The 26,740-nt window shown below is 40.8% G+C and overlaps 1 protein-coding gene across 4 annotated transcripts in view; it reads left to right on the top strand.

Annotated features, from left to right (window-relative positions):
• Positions 1-26,740, top strand: part of SUSD3 (sushi domain containing 3) — a 53,104-nt gene that overhangs the window by 12,640 nt on the left and 13,724 nt on the right. For 2 of the 4 annotated variants that reach the window (XM_030570924.1, XM_030570925.1), the window contains exons 2-5: positions 13,937-14,067; positions 14,919-15,107; positions 16,632-16,779; positions 20,155-20,319. In XM_030570924.1, coding sequence (XP_030426784.1) covers positions 13,989-14,067; positions 14,919-15,107; positions 16,632-16,779; positions 20,155-20,319 — 581 coding nt within the window. In that variant the 5' untranslated portion in view covers positions 13,937-13,988. Of the gene's footprint in view, positions 1-12,003; positions 12,424-13,936; positions 14,068-14,918; positions 15,108-16,631; positions 16,780-20,154; positions 20,320-26,740 lie in introns of those variants that run through there. The other 2 variants (XM_030570926.1, XM_030570923.1) reach the window with 2 other exon arrangements.

The raw sequence follows: 26,740 nt of genomic DNA, 5'->3' as shown, positions 1-26,740 counted from the left end.
CAGTGAATAATTTGATTACATTTGGTTACCATTTTATGGCCTGTTCACTAAGATCTCTGCCTTTATTCAATGGAAAAGATGAAATGATGAACTGGGGGGCCATAGAAAAAGGAACAAAGGGAAGTTGGCCCAGCAGAAGGAATTACCCTTTTTTCTCTTGTCCATTTTCATTATTCCTTGGTGAGAAAGGAAGTTGTATTGAGTGATGTACCTGAGCTGCAAATTTCCGATGCAAACTAGATTTGGTGGTGCCCAGTTATAGACCCATAGTTTAATTGTTTGCATGAGTGGTTTTGTTTCAGCCTTTTATAAAGATAGATGCCAGCTAGTGAAGTCAGATCCAGAACCTCTCCAAAGTTCGCAGGTGTTCAGAACCAGGGAGCAGGTTCAGGCCTCTCTTTGGCAGCATGTGGTATTTTAGAAACAGTTATATGTGTTTTTCCTCTTTGTAAACATTGATAATGCTCGTCAGTGATACAAAAATCAATCCTGATTGGGCTTTCAAAGTAGCATCTAACACTTGATCCTGCATTACCTAGAAAGGACAGCAGGACTGACCTTACCTGTCCAGAATGGTTTGTTTATTGTGTGCTGGTTTTGTTCTGTTAGGTGGCATGCCTGCCTGCCTGATCATCGAGTGTGCTTTACAGTATTTGATAGACTGAATTTGTTAAAATTCTGACAAGAGAGCCAGTAATACTCCCATTTTAAAACTCTTTATTTTATCCTGTTTAGGCTCTCCATTTTGGAGACTAAGACCCAGATTGTATATTTAGTAGAGCATGTACGTTATTTCTTACCTTATCTCCTTTATAATGGAATGGAGTGATCAGAAATCAATAACAGGATTAAATGATATCCAGCGGCAAAAGGAGAAGACAGAGTCACTACAGAGGTAAGTAAATGAATGCTTCTAGGTTGATGAAGCATTTCTGTGCTGGCTAATTAAATCATACATTTACGTCTTGGAGATATTGTACCTTATGGTTTTAATATGTTGGTAAATGTACTAATAAAGTGCAGAAAAAACTTTGTATTTACTTTACCAGAGACCTCTTTAAATATCTTGTTTTTCATTTGATTTATTTTGTATCAATTAGTTCTTTATTAGAAAAAAACACTCAGTATAGCTCTCTTCATTAGATCTGAAAGTGAGATCTATGGACTTGAATAACTTGGCTTTGATGTAAACTGGGGGGAAAAATCAATCATGGAGTGCTGCACGGTGACAGAACAAATCCACTTTTAAAGAAGTAATATAGAAAACATGAGGAAGAATCAACTTGCACAGATTTTACATATTCCTCATATTCGAAGTAGGGGGGAATCACATATATAGTATTGTCGGTCAAACTCATCCGGCATTTTTTGTGATGTATAGTTTGGACTGCTTGTGGATTAATATACCCTTCAGGCTGTGCAAAAAAGGAGAACTGCAGCATATAGAATCTGTGACATTGCACTCCATATGCTTTATGAAAATATGCTTATGAATGTGAATATGATGTAAGTGGAATATGCTTTATGAAAAAGGTTTCTTGTGAGGTATCATTACAAAGCTTATAATCTACTGAATGTGTTCATCCTATTTGTTTGCATGCATTATTTCTATGTCTGGAGTTAGAAGAAGAAGATATAAATTTGTATTACAGATGTAAACATATTAACTGGAAGCCATTAAGGGTGCTTCAGAATCAATGAACTGTAAATGGCTCTGTTTACTTACAAGCCTTCCCATGCACGTGTGGACCAGCCCAGGAAGAATGGAGGCTGGGTTCTCACAGGAATCCATACTGGAATCCATCTTAAATCTGGTACTTTTCCATTTAGAAGGAGGGGTGGGGACCCAGAGAGACCAAAGATTCCTGCCTTGTGCCAAAGCTATAGAAAGGGGTGGAACAGGACAAAGGGGGCTGGCAGTCATGAGAAAACTCCTAATCACCACCTAAAATGGCTGCTGGAACTAACAAGGACTGTACCAGGGCAAAGGATTGGGTCCAGATTAGGAAGGAGTCTAGTCTGTGAAATAATCTTATTGGAACATCTCTGAGGGGGAGATATTACCTGTAATCAGTTTCTTAATGTATTAGGCTTCGGCTTGCGTGTTTTTGCTTTATTTTGCTTGGTAACTTATTTTGTTCTGTCTCTTATTACTTGGAACCACTTGATTCTACTTTTTATACTTAATAAAATAACTTTTGTTTATTACTGAACCCAGAGTAAGTGATTAGTACCTGGGGGAGCAAACAGCTGTGCATATCTCTCTGTCAGTGTTATAGAGAGTGGACAATTTATGAGTTTACCCTGTACAAGCTTTATACAGAGTAAAATGGATTTATTTGGGGTTTGGATCCCATTGGGAGCTGGGTGTCTGGATGCTGGAGTCTGGCTAAACAAGGCAGGGTTCTGGGTGTCCCAAACTGACAGGGAGAAAGGGCTCAGAGGTAATTTCAGCACATCAGGTAATAGTCCCAAGGGATCTCTGTGACCGAACTCATCACAGAATCATATAAATGTAGAATGGGAAGGGACATTGAGAGGTCATCTAGTCCAGCTTCCTGTGTTGAGACAGGACCAAGTATACCTAGACCATTCATGACAGGTGTTTGTCTAGCCTGCTCTTAAAAACATCGATGATGAGGATTCCAAAACCTCCCTTGGAAGCCTATTCCGGAGCTTAATTATCCCTCTAGTTAAAAGTTTTTCTTAATAACTAACCTAAGTCTCCCTTGTTGCAAATTAAGCCCCTTACAGTTTTTGTACTACCTTCAGTGGATGCAGAGAACAATTGATCACAGTCCTCTTTGTAACAGACATTAATACATTTGAAAACGCTTATCTGGTCCCCCATAGTCTTCTTTTCTCAAGACTAAACATGCCAAGTTTTTTTAACCTTTCCTCACAGGTCTGATTTTCTAACCTTTTTATCAATTTGTTGCTCTCCACTGGACTCTCTCCAAGTTATCCACATCTTTTCTAAAGTGTGGCACCCAGAACCAGACACACACCTCCAACTGAGGCATCATCAATGCCAAGTAAAAAGGGACACTTACCTCTTGGGTCTTACATATGGCATTCCTGTTAATACACCTTAGAATATTAGCTTTTTCACAACTGCACCACATTATTAACTCATAGTTTGTGACTCACTATAACCCCAGATCTTTTTCAGCGGTACTACCATGTAGCCAGTTATTCCCCATTTTGTAGCTGTGCATTTGATTTTTTTTTTCTGGAGTGCAGTATTTTGTACTTTTCTTGAATTTCATCTTGTTGATTTCAGGCCAATTCTCCAATTTGTCAAGGTTATTTTGAATTCTAATCCTGTCCTCCAAAGTGCTTGCAACCCCTCCCCACTTGGTGTCATCCATAAATATTATAAGCATGTTCAGTTATCCAAGTCATTATTTAAAATATTCAATAGAACTGGACAAAGGACAGATCCCATTAGATACATACCCCAGTTTGACAGCAAACCATTGATAACTACTCTTTCAACATGGTTTCTCAGCCAGTTTTGCCACCCACCTTATAGTAATTTTCTCTAGACCTATGTTTCCTGATTTGTTTCTGAGAATGTCATGTGAGATGGTATCAAAAGCCTTACTAAAATCAAGCTATATCAGGACTACAGCTTCCCACCTATTCACTGTGCCAGTTAACCTTGTCAGTAAGGCATTTGACACGGTTCCACATGGGGAATTATTAGTTAAATTGGAAAAGATGGGGATCAATATGAAAATTGAAAGATGGATAAGGAACTGGTTAAAGGGGATACTACAACGGGTAGTACTGAAAGGTGAATTGTCAGGCTGGAAGGAGGTTACTAGTGGAATTCCTCAGGGATCAGTTTTGGGACCAATCTTATTTAACCTTTTTATTACTGACCTTGGCACAAAAAGCGGGAATGTGCTAATAAAGTTTGTGGATGACACAAAGCTGGGAGGTATTGCTAACACAGAGAAGGACCGGAATATTATACAGGAAGATCTGGATGACCTTGTAAACTGGAGTAATAGTAATAGGATGAAATTTAATAGTGAAAAGTGCAAGATCATGCATTTAGGGATTAATAATAAGAATTTTAGTTATAAATCGGGAACACATCAGTTGGAAGTAACAGAGGAGGAGAAGGACCTCGGAGTATTGGTTGATCACACGATGACTATGAGCCGCCAATGTGATATGGCTGCTAAAAAAGCTAATGCAGTTTTAAAATGCATCAGGCGAGGTATTTCCAGCAAAGATAAGGAGGTGTTAGTACCATTATGTAAGGCACTGGTGAGACCTCATCTGGAATACTGTGTGCAGTTCTGGTCTCCCATGTTTAAGAAGGATGAATTCAAAGTGGAACAGGTTCAAAGACGGGCTACTAGGATGATCTGAGGAATGGAAAACCTGTCTTGTGAAAGGAGACTCAAAGAGCTTGGCTTGTTTAGCCTAACCAAAAGAAGGATGAGGGGGGATATGGTTGCTCTTTATAAATATATCAGAGGGATTAATATTAGGGAGGGAGAGGAATTATTTAAGCTTAGTACCAATGTGGACATAAGAACAAATGGATATAAACTGGACACTAGGAAGTTTAAATTTGAAATTAGACGAAGGTTTCTAACCATTAGAGGAGTGAAGTTCTGGAACAGCCTTCCAAGGGGAGTAGTGGGGGCAAAAGACATATCTGGCTTTAAGACTAAGCTGGATAAGTTTATGGAGGGGATGGTATGATGGGATAGCCTCATTTTGGCAATTAATTTGGCAATTGATCTTTGATTATCAGCAGGTAAGTATGCCCAGTGGTCTGTGATGGGATGTTAGATGGGTTGGGATCTGAGTTACTACAGAGAATTCTTTCCTGGGTGCTGGCTGGTGAGTCTTGCCCACATGCTCGGGGTTTAACTGATCGCCATATTTGGAGTTGAGAAGGAATTTTCCTCCAGGGCAGATTGGCAGAGGCCCTGGAGGTTTTTCGCCTTCCTCTGCAGCGTGGGGCACTGGTCACTTGCTAGAGGATTCTCTGAAGCTTGAGGTCTTCAAACCACAATATGAGGACTTCAATAACTCAGACATAGGTTAGGGGTTTGTTACAGGAGTGGGTGGGTGAGATTCTGTGGCCTGCATTGTGCAGGAGGTCAGACTAGATGATCATAATGGTCCCTTCTGACCTTAAAGTCTATGAGTCTAAGAATGAACTGAGATTTGTTTGGCATGATTTGTTTTTGACAAATCCGTGCTCGTTATTCCTTATAATTTTATTATCCTCTAGGTGTTTACAAATTGATTGTTAGATAATTTATTCCAGTATCTTTCCAGGAATCAAAATTAGGCTGACTGGTCTATAGTTCCCCAGGGCCTCTTTGTTCCCCCTTTTAAAGATAGGTACTATGTTTGCATTTCTCCAGTCTTCTGGGATCTCACCCATCCTCCATAAGTTCTCAAAGTTCATCACTAATGGTTCCAAGATTGCTTCATCTAATTCCTTAAGTACCTTAGGGTAAATTTAATCAGGTCTTACCAACTTACTCATCTAAATATTCTTTAACCTGTCCTTTCCCTATTTTGGCTTGTGTTCCTCCCCTCCCCTCCCCCCACCTTGTTGTTACTATTGCGTTAAGATTCTGGTCAAACTTTACCTTTTAATGAAGACTGAAGCAAAAACAGCCCCTAAACACCTCAACCTTCTTGAAGTCGTCTGCTATTAGCTCTCCTTCCCCACTAAATAGAGGACTTACACTTTCCTTCATCTTTCTCCTGCTCCTAATTTATTTAAAGAACCCCTTCTTATTGCCTTTGCGTTCCTTGCGAGGTGTAACTCATTTTGTGCCTCAGCCTTTCTGATTTTGTTCTTGTATACTTGTGATATTCTTTTGTACTCCTCCCTAGTGAATTATCCACTTTTTGTAGGATTCCTTTTTAGATTTTCAGGTCATTAAAGAGCTACTGATGGAGTCATTCTAGCCAGTTACTGTTCTTCCTATCTTTCCTTCTCATTTGGATGGTTTGCTGTTGCACCTTTAGTGTTGTCTCTGAAAAATGTCCTTAGTGTTTAGTCCTAATTTTTACTAGGAATCACTGGGCTGGACAATTCAAAAACTAATTGGATGAGGGTTATTGGAATCTAGGGTTTTCGTTTGGCCTATTATAGAGATATGGCTCAGATGTAACAGAAGTTCCTTGGCCCTGCTATGGCCCTCTATGCTGCTGCTATAGCAGCACAAAAAGGCCTTTGAAGTCAGCTTATCTCACTAGCTAAAGACTCCTTCCTAGCATGGGGGAGTCCCCAGGTATCAGAATCAGTATAGCTGTCTCCACTACTAGACCCTTGCAGCTATTGGTGTATGGAGTGTGGCTATATAAAATGGGTTCTAGGCAGCCGAGTGCAGTGAAGGCACCTCCAAGGCTGCTGTAAGTTGCACAGAGGACAGAATCAGTTCCTGGTCAGGCACAGGATCAGGTTACTGGAAAGGTGGTGTAACAGCACCTTTGCCACCCCACCTTACGCGGGTCTTGCATCAAGTGGAGCTCAGTCAAACACAATGATTAGACACATGAAGTTCAGCTCCTAATTTTCCCTGGCTCAGAAGTCTTTGAGTCTGTGGTTTTGGTTTGGCTCACTGAGCTAAGGGCCAGCTGTCAAGTATAATTCCCAAATCTGGACCTTAGCGTCCAGGATATGGGTACTAGCATAAAGTCCTCTAAGCTTAATTACCAGCTTAGATTCTGTAGCACTGCCACCAATCAGGAATTTTTAGGGCCTGATACCCTCTGGTCCCCCCAAAACCTTCCCAGGGGACCTCAAGACCCAGATTCCTTGAGTCTCACAACAAAGGGAAATAAACCATTCCCTTCCCCCTTCCTTCTTCCTCCCAGCTCCTTCCCGCCCTGGGAACACTAGGAGATCGCCTGATTCAACTTCTTGAATCACCACACCGAGAGGAGTGTTACCTTCCCCCTCACTCAGAGGCAATACAAGCTGCGTGAATATAACACAAAGAGAAAATTTATTCTTCCCTTCTCCCCACGAATTTCCTAGTGAGTACAGACACAATTCCCTTGAAGCTTAATTAGGAGAAAAAAAAATCAAACAGGTCTTAAAAAGCAAAACATTTAATAAAAAAAGAAAGAAAAAAGTAAAAGATTTGTCTCTGCACTTTAGATGGTAAACAGTTACAGGGTCTTTCAACTTATAAACAATAGAAAGAAACTTTCTCCAGCAGAAACACAATTTAAGCTACTTCCAGCAAGTACACATATGTAAATAAGAAAACAAATTAAAAGACTATAACTGCCTTTTTTCTTACTCACAATTCTGAATAGATAAGAGACTGTAGCAGGGAGATTGGCAGAAACCTGGTTGCACCTCTAGTCCCGTCCAGGACCCAGAGAGAACAAAGCCAAACCCCAAAACCACAAACAAAGGCTTCCCTCCACGAGATTTGAAAGTATCTTGTCTCCTTATTGGTCCTCTGGTCAGGTGTTTGCAGGTCACTGTTTGTTAACCCTTTATAGGTGAAAGAGACATTAACTCTTAGCTATCTGTTTATGACACCAGCTCAACAAGGTAATATCTGGATCCAGATCCAGTCTTTCTTATGATTGGGTGGTGCATGGGTGTGGGGCTTTGGTTGAAGCCTATCTCTACTTGCAAGCACTTTAGCCTCCACTTAAATTTGGTGGGACTCTCAATTTGCTAAAGCCCAGGAAACCTTTTATATAGCTGTAAAACTTATTCGAAATGGGGAGTGTTGCCAGCTAAAGCACAGTATGAAAGTATGTATTTCAACATAAATGCAGCATTCTAAAACCAAATATTCATGTTATGTTAATTGCTCAGATTGTATCCAAACGTAGATGTGGAGTGACTTAAATATCTTTTCTAAGGATAAGGTGATTTGTCAAGATTTAAAAAAAGCCTTGTTTTTAATGCAGACAATGGATACAATTGTTTGTACACAACCTCCCATTTTGACCGTGTGCTTTATTTGCTTTCCCGAGGTGCATTTATGAGCAGAATTTCTCTCCTGTTAATGTGCAGCCTTCACTGCTCTTTTCTCTCAAGGTTTCTTTGCAGCTTGCTTTTGTCTGATTGTGACTTCTGCACACGCTTGATCCTGGCTGAATTCAAACCAGGGAAACATCTGACACAAAAGGGCATGAAGCAGCTGAGCAGTGTAGAGATGTGTCTGTTTTATTGGGTGTAGCTAGTTTAAAACAACCTCTGGAAACCCCAGAACTATTGTACATATCTACAGATAACAGGAAGCATCATTCTTGAAGACTGAGAGATGATTCCCAGTTGTGTTGAAAGCACCTCCATGGACACTTGGGTGTCCGTCACAGAGGAGTATTGCAGAAGCACTGTATTATTGCTAATTATTTGGCAAGCAATTTATTGATACAAAATTAATGCATTTTTACCTACAAATCAGTCTGTAGAAAAGTGCTAAAGACTTTCAAGACAGATTAACTCTAAACTTTCCTGTGTGGTCCCAAAGCTCAAAGCCCAGTCCTGCTATGCTATAGATTGGAGCTGGAAGAACATTCAGAGGATTGATATACCAATGAAGCGAGTAATCTTTTTTTAATTTTATTTTTAAAGGCACTTTCCTCAAATGCCTTTTCTTTTTACATTTAAAAACTATTTTCAGTGATAGGACACATTTTAAAGGTGGGATTTTCAAGAGTGCTCAAAGTTGGCCTAACAATTAGAGCTTGTTGGAAAAGACTTTTTTTTTCCTGCAAACAGTTGCACCTTTTTGTAGAGAAAAATTGAAAACTAAAATATTTAGTCCAGAAACTGAAATATTTGGTTTGGAAATGTTGCCATGGTGCCTAGTGGGAGTTGTAATTCAGGTGCGTCTTGCTCCTATTCTCCTCTATAGGCTGGGCTCCGTGGTTTGACATCACTCATAATGTACCACAGTCTTTCCGCCTAGTGAGGAGAGGCCAGGCCATGGTGCACCATGGGAGATGTAGTCTGACTGGAGAGCCTGGCCTATAGCATCTGCAGCTTACATGCTGGAGGATCAGGGCTAATATAGACAAGACAAAGGGTGGTAGAAATGGGAGTCACTGAGAGATGAAGTGACTTGCCTAAGGTCACGCAGCTGGTCAATGTGAAGGCCAGGCATGGAACCCAGGTGTCCTGACTGTCCTTTCAGTGCCCCATTCCCTGGACTGCTCTGCTTCTTTGTCATGTAAACCTGTGCACATTCCAGCATTTTCTTAAAATCAGAATGTGTTAGTGTCATTGAATGCAGAGCTCAAACTGACTTATAAGCTAAGGAAACAATTTCACAAATACTTGTGTAGTATTGTTGGCTCTGAGCCATTATTAACCCTTGCCCACTCTATTGAATGTACCACAACTTTTTTATTTTATTGCTTTTCAGGTACTTAGTTTTAAACATGACATGTACAAAACCGTATAATAGACAAGAAATGCCAGGCCATTCAGCTGTTGAGATTGCTGACGTGTTTTTATTAGAAACTGTTGGAGCAAGTCATTATTATATAATTAAGCAATAACAAGACTTGACAGGCAACATGCTTCTAGATGGCGATAGCACAGCTCAGAAGCTCTTAAAATGCTCTCCACTGGTGCAAGTCCTGAATGGCTGAACTTGCCTGTTAATTTGATAGCTTTGTAGGTGTCACGTTTAACACTGATTTCCTGAAAGGCTGTATAAGTGCCTGAATTAGAACAAGCTCTTGAGAGCAGGAACTGAGTTCCCATGTATGGATGCAGTGCCCAATGCAGTGCGGACCCTAACCCTCATGGGGGATCTTTGGCAGCTATCATGATGTAAAGTGAAAATATTGTCATGAGTGCTGCCTACATGTGGGATATCCCAGCTCTCTTCTTATGTGAGGTCTTCATGGAGGGTCAGTAGGTGTTTGTGACTTAGGGACATAAATTTTCAGAATGCATTTTGGTGGAACGTTTGCCTGCAGGAATAGGGTCAGCCTATTTACTGGCGTAATGGTTTAGCAAGTCAGGAGTTCTAGTTCTTACTGGCATCTGGCTATTGCACTATATTTTAGTGTCATGAAAAGCCAAGCAATAAGAAATGGCACAGCTAGGTTTACGTGAGTAATGGGGATAATGAGAGAAAGCCAAGGATCTTCCTACTTCTGAATCACTGGCGAGCAGTAATCAACTTGCGCCTTTCCAACAGCTTTTTGTCTGCTATTTCTTCCGTTTTTCTGTATAATACAAGAAGAAGGTGCCCAAGAAATGTTTTCTAGGCAAATATTCTCAGAGTGCCATTTTATGTTTGTTCTCTTATCAGCAAAATATAAATCCAAAGTGTGCTTGGTAACTGTTTCTGACAAATTGATACTGCTATGCAGATAATCTTACCAGGCCATGGGAGGAAATGTTTGTATGATTTTATCTTAGATTTTTTCCTTTTAACCATTTCATATTATTTATTTTTTCAGCGTCTGGAAATTATATGCTTGTCGACTTCTGAAAACCCCCTGGTTTGAGTAAATTAAAGTTTACAGATTACACCACATTTAAATAGCTTTCATTCTGGGATGTTGATCTGCTGATCATGTGAAGTGATCTGTTTGTTTATTGTGGATAATGCCATTCTTTTGTACTGTTGAACAAGTTTAATGGCCCCATACCTAAACCAAAATGCAAGATCTGAACACCCTGAGATTCCTCTAAACGTCAATTCAAACTGAGAAATTAATGTTTGTAAGCGACCTCTCGCTCTGCAAAGAGCTGACAACAAAATTCCAAATGTTGTGAACGTTAGGGATTCAAAATTCAAACCTGGATCTAAATTTTGTGGCTTGAGACTGCTTCTAAAATTGAGTGATTATTGCTACTATTTTTGAAAGATGAGAGCTGATACCATATGCTAGAACCATACACAGTGTAGGCAGGTGTTATGCAAGATTAGTCAAGCAGTTTGGTTAATCCTCCTTACTAAATCAAACAAAAAAAAATTGTATTTGAATTTTTAAAAAGAACTTGTGTCCACTCTGCTTGCTTCACCACAAATATTTGTAGTAAACTAATATTTGAAAATGTAAATAGTGAATTTTGAACTCATATTTGTAACGGTAACCAGATTCTAAAAGTTGCACTCATCAGCTAAGGGAGTAGCAATAATACCTTGTGACCAGTCAAAGCTAACCAAGACATCATGAATTCTGAGTACTCACAAAGACCTGCTTACAAATGATACAGACCTCAAGTTAATCTCAAATTCCTCACAGGATTGAGCCCTAGTTGACAAGGAGCTGCATGTCTGGAAGATGCAAAGACATGAAAGGAGCATGAACGTTTGTTTTGTTTTAGCTCATATTTTCTAGATATAAACACATACCAAAAGCCTAGATCTGGACACTCACCTACCCAGAAATTTTAGGTCCAGATGCAACTTTGCTATCACAAATGTTTATCCAGCAATTATGTTTTACTTCAGGAGGCACTTTAGCAGCTAATATTCTACACGTAAAACTAACTTCCTAATTATAATGGATCTAGTCAGATGAACATGCCTGAGGAGTATGCAAAGGATAAAGCCATAGAACATCTGCTTATCTAAATAGAAGGGCAGAAAACTTACAGCAATGATCATCTTTCTAGAAACAGAAGAGTAAGGTTAAAATGGCAGGAAAGTCACTGCAAGAAATGGCTGTAAAAAGATTACATGTTATTAATATCAGCAGGTATTAGATCCACATAAGAGAGAAAAAATATTGGAGAGGAGGAGAAAATAAGGATGAGTGGAATAGTTCAGATAAAATTGGAGATGAGTCTGAGTCACAGAGCTCTGCTTTGGACCTGGGCTTATCTCACTGTTCAAGGATGTTCTGATCCAGGGTTTTGCTTTTGGTCCATCTCTCAGTAAAAGAAGAACTGACCTGATGTTATCCCCAAATTCAAATTGAAACAAACCCAGACCCATCTGTGCATTTGGATAATGCTCTGGCAAAAAAAACCCCAAAAGAAACAACAAAACAAAAACCTAGCCCTGCTCTGCTTTTCCTGAATTCAGCGTTCTGAAATCCCATGAGAGGGGGTGCCTGGGCAAAATAAAGATGTGTTTTTGCCAAGAGCTGATCTGACAAGATTTCTAGCCCAGTTTTCAGACCACAGAGATTTGAATAATTGAAATTTCAGATTAGCTCTGAACTTTAGGATGATTGTTTAAACTCAACCACTGAACCTTTTAAGCTTTGCCCTTTACTAGCTGCTGTCCAGAGAAGCCATTTTCACAAGTACACTCTGTCCAGGAATATTCCCTAAGGAGATGGCACAATGCTACTACGACCCAGGGGCACACCAAGAAAATACACATGGCTTAGTGGCACATCAGATGATGAGAAAGACTTAGACACTCTTAAAGGCTCAAGTGAAGGGAATGTTTCAAAATACACAGCTCAAGAAGGAATGCCAGCAAGGTAATTGGAGCTCAGAGGTTTTCATTACTCTACATCAGTGGTTCCCAAACTTGTTCCACTGCTTGTGCAGCAAAAGCCCCTGGCGGGCTGGGCCAGTTTGTGTACCTGCCGCGTGCGCAGGTTTGGCCAATCGCGGCTCCAAGTGGCCAAGGTTCACTGCTCCAGGCCAATGGGAGCTGCTGGAAGTGGTGGCCAGTATGTCCCTTGGCCTGTGAAGATGCTAGAGTTTTCAGGCCAATAGACAAGTGTACTAAGGGATTCTAATGAAGGCTAGCTTATGCTGCTTGAGAGAGATACACCTCTACCTCGATACAATGCTGTTCTTGGGAGCCAAAAAATCTTACCGTGTTATAGGTGAAACCGTGTTATATTGAACTTGCTTTGATCCACCGAAGTGTGCAGCCACCACCACCCCCCCGAGCTCTGCTTTACTGTGTTATAACACGAATTTGGATATATCGGGTGGCGTTATATCGAGGTAGCAATGTACTATGTGCCAAATTTTGCTCAAAGTTACACTGTGCACTTTCCACTGTTATCAGTGTCAACTCTGATCACTTTATTGGCTAGTACATATTCTATGTTCTGGCATTTTAAAAAATGAAAGCATGAAACTCAAAACTATCTGAAGCAGATATTTTTGCAGGTGTGACAACTGCTTTTCAGGAGAAGACTCTGAACCCATTTTCAAAAAATCACAGTAATCCCTTTAAATAAAAAGGGAGGGTGCACAGTTCACACATCAGGCATGGAGTAATGATCAGGTATTTGGGGCAGGGGAGGGTAGGATCAAGGGGAAATCTCGCTAGGAAACATTTGCTCTTATTGATACTAATTGTTGCAACAAGGTACAAGTTTGAAAGCGCTAACACAGCAAACAGAAAGAACCATGCACAGGTTTCAAGTGTCTTGTTTTTAAAATCAAGTCCTTAATACATATTTGCATAATAGATTGGAAAAGTAATTGTCACTGTGGCTTTTGTTAGTTTTGTTTTTTATGGGCATATATTGAGGGCAGGTAGTTATACCTAACTTTGAACAACCTTTTGTTTTTATATCAGAAGCTCAACATTAATTAAACACAGGGCCAAGTTCTTCATAGGATGCATGTGAATGCTATTCCCATAGAATTCAAACTTTGGCACCTGCTATTTAATTACATCGTAGTCCGTTGCTGACCTTAAGAAAAGCCTTCAAAGTAAGCCAAAAAAGAATCAGGTCCCAAGAAGGGCCCTGTCCTTGTTCCCTTGAAATCAATGGCGAAACTCTCATTGAGTTTAATAAGACCAGGATTTTGCTCTAACTGTGTGTGTGTGTGTGTGTGTGTGTGTGTGTGTGTGTGTCTATATTTAAAAAATAAAAATAAAACAGATGTGATATGAACATGTGAACCTGTTAAAAGTTCCTAAATAGTTATAAAAAGAAGAAAGTTCTTGGTAATTGTAAACCTCTGCTCTCTTATAAACAGTTCAAGAGCAACTCCCCACTTCCTTTATTATTTTTATTATAATAGTTAAAACCCCAGTGTTGCAACCGGTGGTGCAGCTGCTGCTGAGTGCGTATGGATGCCCACTCAAGTCTCTGGGAGAATCAATGGAAGGATCAGAGTCTCAGATGTTAAAATGCTGAAAAAGAGAAACACTGGTATTTATTAAACATGAATGAAAGGATGCATACACTGATATCAGGGTTATGTTAGTCCAAAACACATGAGACTAGAAAAATCACTCCATTTTGTTGTCTTTTAGCTGTATCAGAATGCTGTATATTTTCTTAATGACTGAGCGATTAAATTGTATTACAAAACGAGTAGGACAGTAAATGCTAAATGAAGCATTTCATGGCAGTAACAATCAGTATATAGAGATAACTGCCAAAACAGGTCACAAAGCACCTACCACTCGGCTATTCCAGAGAGAACAATATGAACTAAATATTTTAGTACAAGGAGAAAAGTGAGGGGGAAGGGAGAGGTTACTACAGAAAACAGAGTTAAAGAGAAATGTTTTTAAAAAGCAGAGATAATCAACTCTAGCATTAAACTCTGAGGTACTAAGATCTTTCGTGACACGCAAATAAAACAAAATTGACACTAGTAAGGCCTCAAAAGAAAATCTGAATGCAAGCAATTTGATAGCAAGGCATAATATAGTACAAAATAGATTTTTGAATGTAGCATCCTTAATAGAGAGGCTCACAAAAGATGTAGAATGAAATTCACCCTTGTGTGGGGAGGCAACACAGTTTATGCACCACCTATATCCATCCCACTTCAGCTATCAGTGCATTGTAGGGTTAAAGTGAGGCTCAGCCCACTGGTTGGTGCTCGGCTGAGAGGTGAATTTCACTGCATTTGTTTGCCTGTTGACCATTTTCTCATACTGGGTGAAAACATGATCCTCTTAAAGTAAAAATTAAAACTCCCCTTAACTTCAGTGGACCTGGGATTTGGCCCTAACATTTCATTGTTTTGTTCTGTTCTTTTAAATCTGTAGGGCAGTGTAGCCAAATCTTTCCCCCTCAGCTTGGCACGCTACAGATAATTCATGGTGATGGCACCGCTGTCGGAACGGTGATAACATTCCAGTGCTCTGCTCAGCACATGCTTGTGGGACAGGGACTCGTAACCTGCATATGGAAGGGAGACAGTACACAGTGGACTGCTGGAGTTCCCTCATGCAAACGTAAGGATTCTTCTTCCAGAATTACTCAAAACCTCTTCTGCGTTACCCTCTCATCGTTTGCCCTGGGTAACCTATGAAGCTTTGGCATGACATGGGGATTAATTCCAGAGTTCTGTGGAAAGAAGAGGGCATGTTGAATTTCATTCATCGCTGTTGCCACTGGCTATAATGGCACTCCGGGCACGTTCAGACATCATGCATTACTACACTGGAAAGACTCTTAGCCAGATTTGTGCCTGGTCTAATATCAGTGACCTCAGTAGAGTTAGACCAGGGATAAATTTGTCTCTATAGCTGCAAAATGTGCTGCTGTTTGTCAGGAAAATGTATAGGTATGATCAATGAGAATGTACCTGTATATTGCATTATTTAATTCCATTGTTTTCAGGAGGAATCATGTGGCAAAGAACATAGAGTTATTTGTAAAGTACAATTACCCTGTTGCCTGTGGGTAGTAGAATGGAGCAGCTATCATATTGAAAAATAGGGCTTGAATGGCAACAATATTAGCTGCCTTTCACTCTGCGCTGTTCCTTATTTATTACACGCACAACAGTAATTTAACTAGAAAAGGGCCCAAAGCAGAACTCGGGATCGCAATGCCTGTGAACTTCCATGTGTTTGAAATTCAGAATAGACCTCAAATTTGAAGCTTGGGATCTTGTCTCACATTAACATTATAGGTAGATGAATAACTTTGCGATGCACCTGGAATTCCTGCTTCAACTGAGCCATACTTACATCTGATTTAGGAGGCTTCCATTATAGTACGTACATTAGAACATTCAGTTTTAAAGACTGTAAAAGCATAACGCTATCTATGGAATTCAACAGAAACAATTCTAAACCGTGCAGTCAGGGTAGTAGTGTAAGAAGTAGGAGTAGCTTTAACAAGACAATATCAGTGCTCAGACTGGACTGGCATAGGTTGTTATACCCTACCTCTGCTTCTTCATTCCTTTGGATAATTTCTCTCTCACCCCTACAACATCCCCAACATCCAGCCCTGCATGTTTACTGCCGCTTCCATAATCTGTCCCACTCTCAGTCCTAAGATATCATTGTACAGAGCTATTGTTCCCCTAAGCAGGGCTCATTTAAATCTTTCCTTTCCTTTCCAGTGTTTGTTTTTGCAGCTCTAGTCCTTGTTAAAATTTGATTTCAGAAAACCTCCGGTACATCATTTGCATTTGAGATACTGACAAAGTTGTGCTTTTTTTATTATTGCAATGCTGGCAGCATCGTGTTTGATTAATTGCACTGGCAAAGTTACTTGTGAACAATTAATTAGTAACTTATAAATAAGAGACTTTTTAATAGTCCACCTTTGAGACATCCTTAGCTTGAAATGAAGCCAAATGTCTTTGAGTGTCTTAGGGCATACTAATGTGAAAGTTTTCATTGCATTATTATTAGCAAGAGTGTGAAGCAGGTAGACTTCAGCACAGTTTAATGGAAATGAGAGAGCTAAATTTAATAAGGTGTTCATTTTGGAAACCTGTTTCTATATTTGCTTTGCTGCAGCCTTATCGAAATATGAAGCTTTTGGATTTAAAGTAGCAGTGATTGCCTCCATTGTGAGCTGTGCCATCATCCTGCTGATGTCTATGGCTTTTTTGACCTGTTGTCTCATTAAGTGTGTTAAGAAGAATGAAAGGAGGAGAACTGAAAGGTACGTCTCATTCCACAACGAAAGCCTTGTGAAACTGACAAAGATACCCATCAGAGAAGGAAGAGCCACATATCTTACTCACACGGCCCCCATACTCATAATATTTGAGAACTGCTTCCTCTTTTTAAACATATTCATCCTACACCACCCCTGGAAAGTAGTAGTAGTAGTATCCTTATTTTATAGATGGGGATCTGAGCCACAGAGACTTGCCCAGGGTCATGCAGGAGGTTGTGGTGGAGGAACAAGTGGAACCCAAGTCCTAGCCACTGGGCCATACTCCCTCTCCTTGGATTCTGATGGGATGGATTGTATTATTCCCTCTCCTTTTCTCTGTCTATCGGTGTCCCTTTGCTCTAACTTTACTTCTTCATACAGTCTGCTGGGAGAATTAACCTCAGAGTGGGTCAGCCACCAAAATGCCCGTCATCTGTAAAGTTGACCTAAAACGGGGACCCAGGTGTGATGCACAGGAGTGCTGGTGAGAGAGAGGACTCTGCTTCCTGACTCAAGCTGGGCAAACAATTGACTTTTCCAGCTTGGCCAAGAAACCGAAAAAATACTTGGCTTGGTTCTGAAACTCTTTGGAATTTGTGCACAAATCAGAAAAGTCTGTTTCAGGCTGGCAAACTGTGTCTGTATCTGTGTCTTTATAGCCTTCAGCCAAGTGGTTGGGGGTCTCGCCTGGGAGGGGAGATCCAGTTTTGAATCCTCACTCTGGAGCAAGGATTTGAACTCTTTTTTCCCTAGCTGAACATCTTAACCCCTAGGCTATAGGCTGTTCTAGTCTCAGTCTTCTCTACTAAAGCTATTCCACTTTGGTCTGAAAAATATTTAAGTATACTATTTACACAAACAGAGTGACTGACTCTATAGGCTGATGATTAAAGCACTCACCTGAGCTTAAGGGACTCACCACTCAAATCCCTCCTCTGAATCAGGCAAAGATTTGAATCCACTTCTCCTATCTCCCAAGGTGTGAAAAGTGCTTGAATGATCAAGTAGAGCCTAATGCGCTATCTGATTTCCTGTTGTTCTTGGGAGGATACAGCTCTAGCTCATTACATATCTCACCTTCTGCCAAAAGCAAAGATTTACATGCACTAATGCTCCCCAGGATAGTGAGCATGTTGGCATCTGTGCCGCTGCTGACATGATGCTGTCCCATTTTCCTCTCTCTCGTACATTCCACTCTCACACCTGCATTCATCTTCAGTGGGACTCAGGCCTGATGCCTCCCGACTCCTTCACACCTGCCCAGAGCCCAGCTTCCTATCCACCAAGTCCCATTGTGATACCTGCTCTGCACTGTCTCGGCCGCTGTTCCTGCTGCTCACATTGCTGGATTCAAACCCAGAAGGAGCAATATGGGGCAGATGAGGCCAGCGAAGGGCAAGGTGATGGGGCCAGCTCTAGCTCCAGGCTCCTCCATGTACAGTTGCATCTAGAGCTGTGCTGGAAGCGGAATTTCCATTCTGCGGGAAGTTCGACAGTGTTGCAATTTGGTTTTGTTTGAAATCAGAACAAAAGCAAAGAATTTTTTGAAATTTCCCACTAAACAAAATTTTGGAGAGGAAATAATTGGGGTCAGTCAAGTTATTTTGTTTTGATTTTGATTTTTTTTTTACATTTTTTATTATATCATCATTTTATACTGTAATGTTGAAATAAAATAAACTTCTAAGCCAAAAGTCCTTTAAATGAAACATCAAAACTTTTTATTGTGAGACGTTTGATATTATCAAAACATTTGTTTTCAATTTTTTTCCAAACACATTTTCATAATCGACATGTTCCCATGGAATGTTTCATTTTCAACAAATAGGCATTTTCTGATGGAAAAATGTTTCACTGGAAAATTTTCGATCAACTCTAGCTACATCATCACAATATAAGAAGATTCCCTTTTCTTGGATCCTCTGTTTGTTGCCACCACCTCTCCATCCATTGCATACCTACCCCCTCTGTAGCCACCCCTTTCCCCCAGCCATATGTCTAGCTACTCTCCTGCATTTGACTGTTTTTAACCTATATAACCAAAAATGTGTGTAAACTGAATTCAGGCTGGTCCAATGACCAATGATAGAAACCTCCCTCTCTCTGAGCTTGGAGTGGCAATGACAAATCCTGGAGAGAGTGGCCTCTAGGATGCTCAGAGGGAATACAAGTTAGCACAGTGAGGTTGGGGGTTGTTGGGGGAAAGGAAATAAAGGCCAAAGATCCCAGAAAATCCTAGCATCCTTAGTGATAATTTAGCTCCCTTACATTCTTGTTCCCACTGAAGTCAACGGGCAGCACTCCCATTTTCTTCAGTCAGTTCCAGCAGGATTACATCCTGAAAAATACAAGGGTCGAGCAAAACAAAATCAGAATTGCCAACTCTCAAAATTCTATCACAAGTCTTGTGATATGTGGTGTTTTCCTTAAAGCCCCAGCGTCTGTAGTCACATGATGTTGTAAGAATCTCATGTTTCCTTTAAAACCAAGACAAGTCCATTTCTAACCCTCATAGTTGTGGAGAAAAGCTTGAAAATGTGACGTGAGTGATATTCTAAGGGGTCAGACACCAGAGGGTAAATAAAACAAGCCCCAAATGTGTTTGTTTTAATCTCATGAAATCAGTTTAAATATCATGCTTTTTGAGGTTTAATTTATTGTTTGAATGCATGAAATTGACAGTACTGCAGATTTTTTTCAGAGTAAAGCAGTTTTCATTTTTCCATAAGTTGCCAGCAATTTTTTAACAGTGACACTTTTAAAAGGCCAGATCCTGCTGTTCATAGACAGGATGAATTCCCTTTGATGTCAATGAGCGTTTGTCTGTGAAGGGACACAGGATTCTAACCTATGTGGCTTTTACTAGAAGTTAAACTTTAGGGAAATATCTAATGGACCCAGGAGGGAAAGCATGGGTTGCTGTCACACCCAAACTGAACAGGCCTAGGAAGCACTACATTCCTCATGGGAACATCCTCTGGAATTTAATAAGGATTAAATCAATAGGACTCTGAAAATTATTCTAAAAATCTATAGATTTGAATAAAAATAACCCTTCTACAGGTTTCTTTGAACCATTCTAAGTGCCCCATAAGGGATTGCCCAGAATTTTATGTTTTTTTACAGTAAGTACAAAACTTTGGGTTAAATTTTCAAGCATAAGATTTATCCTATCTTGAGCCACAGTTGAAGAAAGCATCCCTCTTCAGGAAGGCATATACTTGCATCTGGTTATAGGTGCATGCTTAAAGTTAAGCATGTGCTTTAGCGCTTTCCTCAGGAGAGATGATTTTAAGCTCATGTGTTCCTAAATCATAGGCACTAAACTTCTGTACAAATGTCTGCCCTGATTAAATTTTAACCAAGCTGTGTTTACAGGGATATGCAACTGTGGTACCAGCTCAGAAGTGAAGAACTGGAAAACATGCAAGCGGCTTATTTTGGTTTTAAAGGCAGAAATAACAACAATAATAAACACTTCAGAAATAAACCAGTATTTGACGATGGGACTAACCTGGCATATGACAATGAAGGCTTCTGCAGGTGAGATGATTAAAATGCAATACGCTGTGTTTCTGAATGTGTTTACCTGAGTAGATCTAAGAAGAAAGAGGATTAGTGAAAAGTTGTCTCAGAAGAAAAAAAAAGTTGTAAGTGTATTGTCTGGTTACAGGTAACACCAATCTCCAGCCAAACACGACAAGCTGGTCTGAGTTCATGGTGTTTGCATTTCGTGCTACATCCTGCAAGACGCTGGGCACGCCTCGGAGGTGCTGTGAATGCTGGGAGGGTGCTGCATGCCCTCTGCTTGAATTATAATCAGGGGGAGCTGAGGGTGCTTGACACCTTGCAGGGTCAAGACCTAAAGGTTTCATATTATTGGTTGTTTTCTGTGGGAATTAATAATGTCACAAGGACAAGATTTTGAGACAGTATGAAAACCAGCATGACCTTGAGCCCTTATAGCCATTCTCTGTCCCATCCTCAATGCCTTTGAGTTAGGCCTGGTCTACACACAACGTTGCACCGGATTAATTAAAAGTGTGTATTTAAGCCCATTTAGTGAAACTGGTGCTGAGGCCTGTGTGGATGCACTTATTGGTTTAAACCTGGCTTGAGCCTGCATCAGTACCTTTCCAGGCACGAGCTCAGTCGATATGACCAGTTGGAAACTGGTATAAGCCTGTTCATACAGGGCATGGCACTAGTTCAACGACATTGGTTTAAAAACATATCTTTAGTTAAACCAGGGCAAACTGTGTACCTTATGGCTTCCTGGGCTTTGGGCCAGAGGAGACGCAGTCAACCGCTGTACGTGGCATGCTCCCCTCCCAGACTCAGTATTCCCGGCTGATGTGTGCGGAAGATAGTGCGTCTCTGGGCAACATTAAATGGTTTCTGGCAGGGCAGCGGAGGAGTCAAAGCTACTTGTTTAGTGGGTGTCAATCTGAGGGCCAGACTGCATTAGTACCACAAGTCAATAGAGTCAATAGAATCTATAGTCAATAGAGTCTATAGTCAATAGAATACCACTCAGTGTGCATCAGCAACGTCACAACCTGTCCCTAAATAATGGTGTAAACTCTTTGGGGCGAGGAATATCTTTTTGTTGTACATGTGCTTAGCACAGTTGGGCCCTGATCCTCTGGGTGGTACTGCAGTACAAACACCATCAATAATTGTGAGTGAAATCCTGGCTACATTGAAGCCAAAGGAAGTTTTGCCATTAACTTCAGTGAGGCAAGGATTTTACCCAATGTATTCAGACTGTCTCAAGGTGGACCACACAGGCTGAGGGGGCTGAGAGGTGGTGCAAATTACACCACCTTAAACTCCCCTCTGAATTTGTCCAGATATGTTACACCGATTTTACCGGTATAAACTAAAGAGCAGAGCCACGTGAAGGAAAATGATACCATATGTCAGATTCTAATCTCAGTTTCGCTAGTGCCACCCACATCATTCTCTGTCTCATTTCACTGAACTATCCTTTTACTATCGCTTAGCACTAATATGCAATATACAGTATATTACAGTTCCTGTTTACTGTTAATTCACTGCTCATTTTACAGACTTTGCTTACAGCAGTATCTATGATTTGTAATGGTTACCTGTTGAAAGCAATTTTATACAGCTTATAAAACACCTTCCATTCCACAGCTAGATGTTATTTTTAAGTGGTGCATTTAAACAAAAGTCTGAGGCTGTTTAATCAATTTTTAGATTTGGTGGGATTTAGAAAGACTCCTAAAGCTAATTATAATGGTGACTGTACTCTTAAACCAGCTCTTCAAAAGGATTAAGAACTAATTTGTAATTTTGAACAGCTACATGTGATGGAGTGTAAACACAGGGTAGAAACACAATCTGCTTTTAGAATGTTTTAAAATAAAATGTATAATCCAGCAGTTCCTAAATATAAAGGTTATTGCTCCAATAGCACTACCAGCACCTTAGAAATTCTTATCTAAGCCATTCTATGGAGAAAAATTTTTCATTCTATTTACAAAATCCTGCACCTCCTTCCTTAACTGAATGTAACAGGGAATATACAAGTCAACTAGACATGCAAAGGTTCAAATAAACAGCTTTTATAGGGTCTGAAAATAAGCATGTTAGTTCATTAAGAAAGTGGAGAGTTTATTAACTTTGCAGAAGAAAACAAAGGGCTGGGTGGGCTTATGAACTCTGCAACCTTTCCACATAGTAAACTTAATGTGCTGAAAGCAAATACTGGCAGATGTATCCTACCTTTGGATGACAGAGTGCTGGTTAATCAGGATTCAGATAATCAAATTTCCACTGTATTTCACTGATGCAGAGACAATGTGCATCCAGCATGTGAGGACTAGTTATTCAGATATAACAAAAAATCAACTAGATTTCAATTGTTTCCAGATCTCCAGGTTTGAACTAAAAGCCTGGCTGTTGCAAATGACCACTCATGTTCAGAAAGGCTGTTTCTTCTAAATGGAACTGGAAAGCTTTTGACTGAGTTTGGGCAGTTACGAATATTGCCTAAGACTCTGTCCTGGGGCTACTGCAGGGATGAACATGACCTTTTAACAATGCAAACCAAACAAACTTTTCCATAAGTATTTACAGTGGTACATTTATATTCTCCATTCCATGAAATGTTATTAAAGCTATAGATTTTTACAGTTTAATGCTTGTAAATGGATCTGTGTGCATTGGATGAGATGTGGGAATTGTGTAATGCATTATGTAGCAAATGAACCTTGAATATGACAAATGATATGCCAGCTTTATGTGTCACTTTGAAGGTTTATTTGTTGTATAATGGATTAGACAGAGTCACATCTTATTCATCATCCTAACCACAGCTTACTGTTAACAGCCAGGCAGTATCAAAGGATGGCTAGATAAGTGCAAACGGAAGCTGGCTGATGTATTATAGGATGGGTGAACTTTAAAGACCCCAAATGAGGTACTGGCTTTCCTCATTGTTTCCTTTCTGTATATAATGCAAATACACACGTGGGCAACTTTCATTTTGAGGTATTTCCTACCAGTGCATCGGTCGCCGTGGGTATTCAACCCTAAGTGCAGGAAATTGCTAAGCTCGGAGATAAAGTGAAAGCAAATCCAACCAAAGTCACTATTACCTTTTTGGGATCATTGGAGTAATTGACTTTATTCCCTGAGAAAACATCCTCTTCTTGGCAAGATCTGATCTTTGATTGTAAATCAGAATTTCCCATTGTTTCTAGTGAGGAATTATGCTTTGAAAACATGGCTCATTGTTTAGGTTTTCCCTGCTCTTGTTAATGCCCAAGCCACACAACACATAGACCCTCAATGGATCACAAGTTGCATGAATTTTTCCCCCTCCTGCAGAATGTTTGTGTGTGGTTTCTTATGTGAGATAACAAAGGGAAGTGGTTCCCTCTTGTAACTTAACCAGAGAAGCTGAGAGATGAGGCATGTGCTTATTTGAGGGAAGAGTATTGGAGCCTTGGAGATTTTGTATAAATCTATTTATACAAGTTTTATGATAGGAATTTTTTTCCCCAAAGAGAGTCAATTCTATCACATGCTCCTTTGCATGATACTTAAAGCATAATAGGGTATATCTACATAGCAGTTAAACACCACCGGCTGGCCCAGGTCAGCTGACACGGGGCTCAGGCTGCAAAATTGCTGTGTAAATGTTTGGACTCAGGCAAGTGTCCCAGAGCCTGGGCTTGAGATTGAGCCCAAACATCTACGCAACTAGTTTCAGCCCTGCAGCCTGAGTCAGCTGAATTGGCCCAGCCACAGCTGTGCCATGGGTCCTTTCTTCCAGTGTAGACATAGCCTTTGAGAGACAAGGCTGAGGTAGCATGTTTTATTGGACCAACAGACGTTGGTGTCTCTCTCACGTTGGCCTAATAAAACATGTTACCTCAGCCTCGTCTCTCTAAACAGTGGGACCAACATGGCTCCAAGACCACTGCAAACAACTAAAGTATCTGGGAGATAGAAAGCACCTGCTTTAAGACACCTTCCCCACCTTTTGAGTATATCTTTAGCCTATTTCTGACTTGTAAAAGCATTCTTACTGGACAATGGTGCAGTACACAGGTTTTTCTGTCTTTGCTGAAATTTCTTTGAATGATTGTTTGTTCTATATTTAGATTTGGGAACAAAAATAGTTTAAGAAAAAAAAGAAAAAACCCTCACATTGCTGTTTGACAGAACAGACCTTTTTTATGGTTCATGAAATAATTTTGAGCAAGGCAGCATCAAGCTTTTTCTCAGAGCAATCCCACAATTTTCACCTATGCTTAGAATAGGAAATCAGTGTGACAACTGGGTAGTGTGGGTTGGCTGCTGTTGCCTTTAATGGAAGAAGCCACATTCTGACCTTGGATACACGTGAACAAGTCACACGGAAGTGATGGGAGAGATGCATAGAACTACGTGAGATCAGCATGTGAGTCAATGTGAGGTGCATTTTAGCAATTGCCATCTGTGCCATCCAGCTGCTATTTGGAAGAAAGCAACAGTGCGGTGGTTACTAATACTTATTTTAATAAAGCCACGTGCCTCTAAGCTCCATATGTTGGCAACATGACCAGTCTCTTGTACTATTCCGATGACTGACTAGTGCCTGAATAATTTACTGCCGCTTGCAGGGAGGATGTGCCACATAAGAAGGGACTGAACACTTTATTTTCTCGGGATTTGATGGTAGGGGATAGAGGAAGGAGAGAGTGTGTGTTAATGGTGTATAGATTTCATAGAATGTTAGGGTTGGAAGGGACCTCAGCAGGTCATCTAGTCCAATCCCCTGCTCAAAGCAGGACCAATCCCCAGAAAGATTTTTACCCCAGTTCCCCTCAAGGATTGAACTCACAACCTTGGGTTTAGCAGGCCAATGCTCAAACCACTGAGTTGGGATATTTTACCTTGGATGAAGACATGGGAGAAGGAGTGTGGCCCTGGGCCATGCACACAGCTCAAAGCAATGTGAGTGAACCTCAGCTGCACCTACAGATAGGAGTACAAGTTATCAGTCCAGGAGGAGCCCAGTCCAAGGAGAGGAGTGATGCCCATATAAACAGCAAAAGTGTGTGTGCACCTGTGGTGCAAGGGCAGTAGCAGAGGTAGTTAGGGGTTGTCTGCACAGGGAAATTGACGAAAATAGCTATTCCAGAGTAGTCTCCACTCGTGGTGTTATTCTGGAATAGATATTCCACTTTAAATTCACACTCTACCTTTCTCCAGAACAGCAGCCCTGGGGAGATAACACCCTTACATCAACATTCCCCCTTCATCCACAGCCAGGATCCCTGCTGGCTGTTTAACAGAGGCTAGAAAAGTATGACTCTGCAGGTGAGCCAAGCAAGCTACACACCACACGTGGACAGGCACAAACCTGAATATTAGCAAAGGGAAGTTTAATAAAAAGCTGGCAGTCTCCACTGCAGGGTGCCAAAGGTATCTGAGAGATTAAAGTGAGCGTCAGTGAGAGATCATATTAAAGTAATGGGAACCAAAAGGAAAAATGAAACCACTTCCCTCCACCCAAGCATAGCTGTATGGCCACCTATAAAGGAGCAGTCGATAACAGATGTTGTGCAGCTGAATACAGACTAGCGATGGGACAAGGCAAATTATTTTGGCCTTGAATTCACAGCTTGTAGGAACAGGGAGAAGTTTCCTTGGCTCATTTGTGATTGCTAAACTGAAACAACACTCTCCTTCACCTCTTTTCAATGATTCCAGCCATTCTAGGGTTTTTAAGAAGAATCAACTAATAAACATGCATAACCTGGCACTACGATAGGAAACTCGCTACAGTAGCTAGGGTACACAATAAACCATCCTCCCTGTGCATATGAAAATATCCAGTAAACTCAGAGTCCTGCCACCACCAAACCAGGAGTGTGCCATCCACTGGAAAAACAGATACAGTTAGCAGTAGGAGAACCTGCACTAGGTGAGAATTCAGTTTGTATTAACATCCATATTATGATATGAAATTACCAAACTACAGGAAGCCTCCATTTTCCTCAGTCTCAGCACATGTGCCCTCATTTTATCCCCTGGGATAGCTCCTTCCTTGACAAGGAAAAAGCTGTGGCTTTGACTGGTGGCCTGCTTTCTCCCCTCTTCAGGGAGTCTTTGAAAATCACAGCAGACCAGCTGCCTTCTATCACCTTTAAGAAACATATCTGCTGTCTCTCTTCTTCACAGGGGTGACTCCAGGCCCCAGCATGCCAAGCACATGCTTGGGGCGGCAAGTCATGGGGGGTGCTCTGTCCGTCGCCGCAGGGGCGGCAGGCAGGCTGTGTTCGGTGGCTTGCCTGCGGGAGGTCCGCTGGTCCCGCAGCTTTGGTGGACCTCCCACAGGCATGCTGCCGAACGCAGCGTGCCTGCCGTGCTTGGGGCGGCAAAATGCCTAGAGCCACCCCTGCTTCTTCAGGCTTGAGCAGACAAGCCCAGATAGCTTCTGCTC

Source organism: Gopherus evgoodei, chromosome 7 (assembly GCF_007399415.2).
Source record: "Gopherus evgoodei ecotype Sinaloan lineage chromosome 7, rGopEvg1_v1.p, whole genome shotgun sequence".
In the NCBI taxonomy this organism is placed as follows: Eukaryota; Metazoa; Chordata; order Testudines; family Testudinidae; genus Gopherus; species Gopherus evgoodei.
This window is presented reverse-complemented; position numbering and strand designations above follow the sequence as displayed.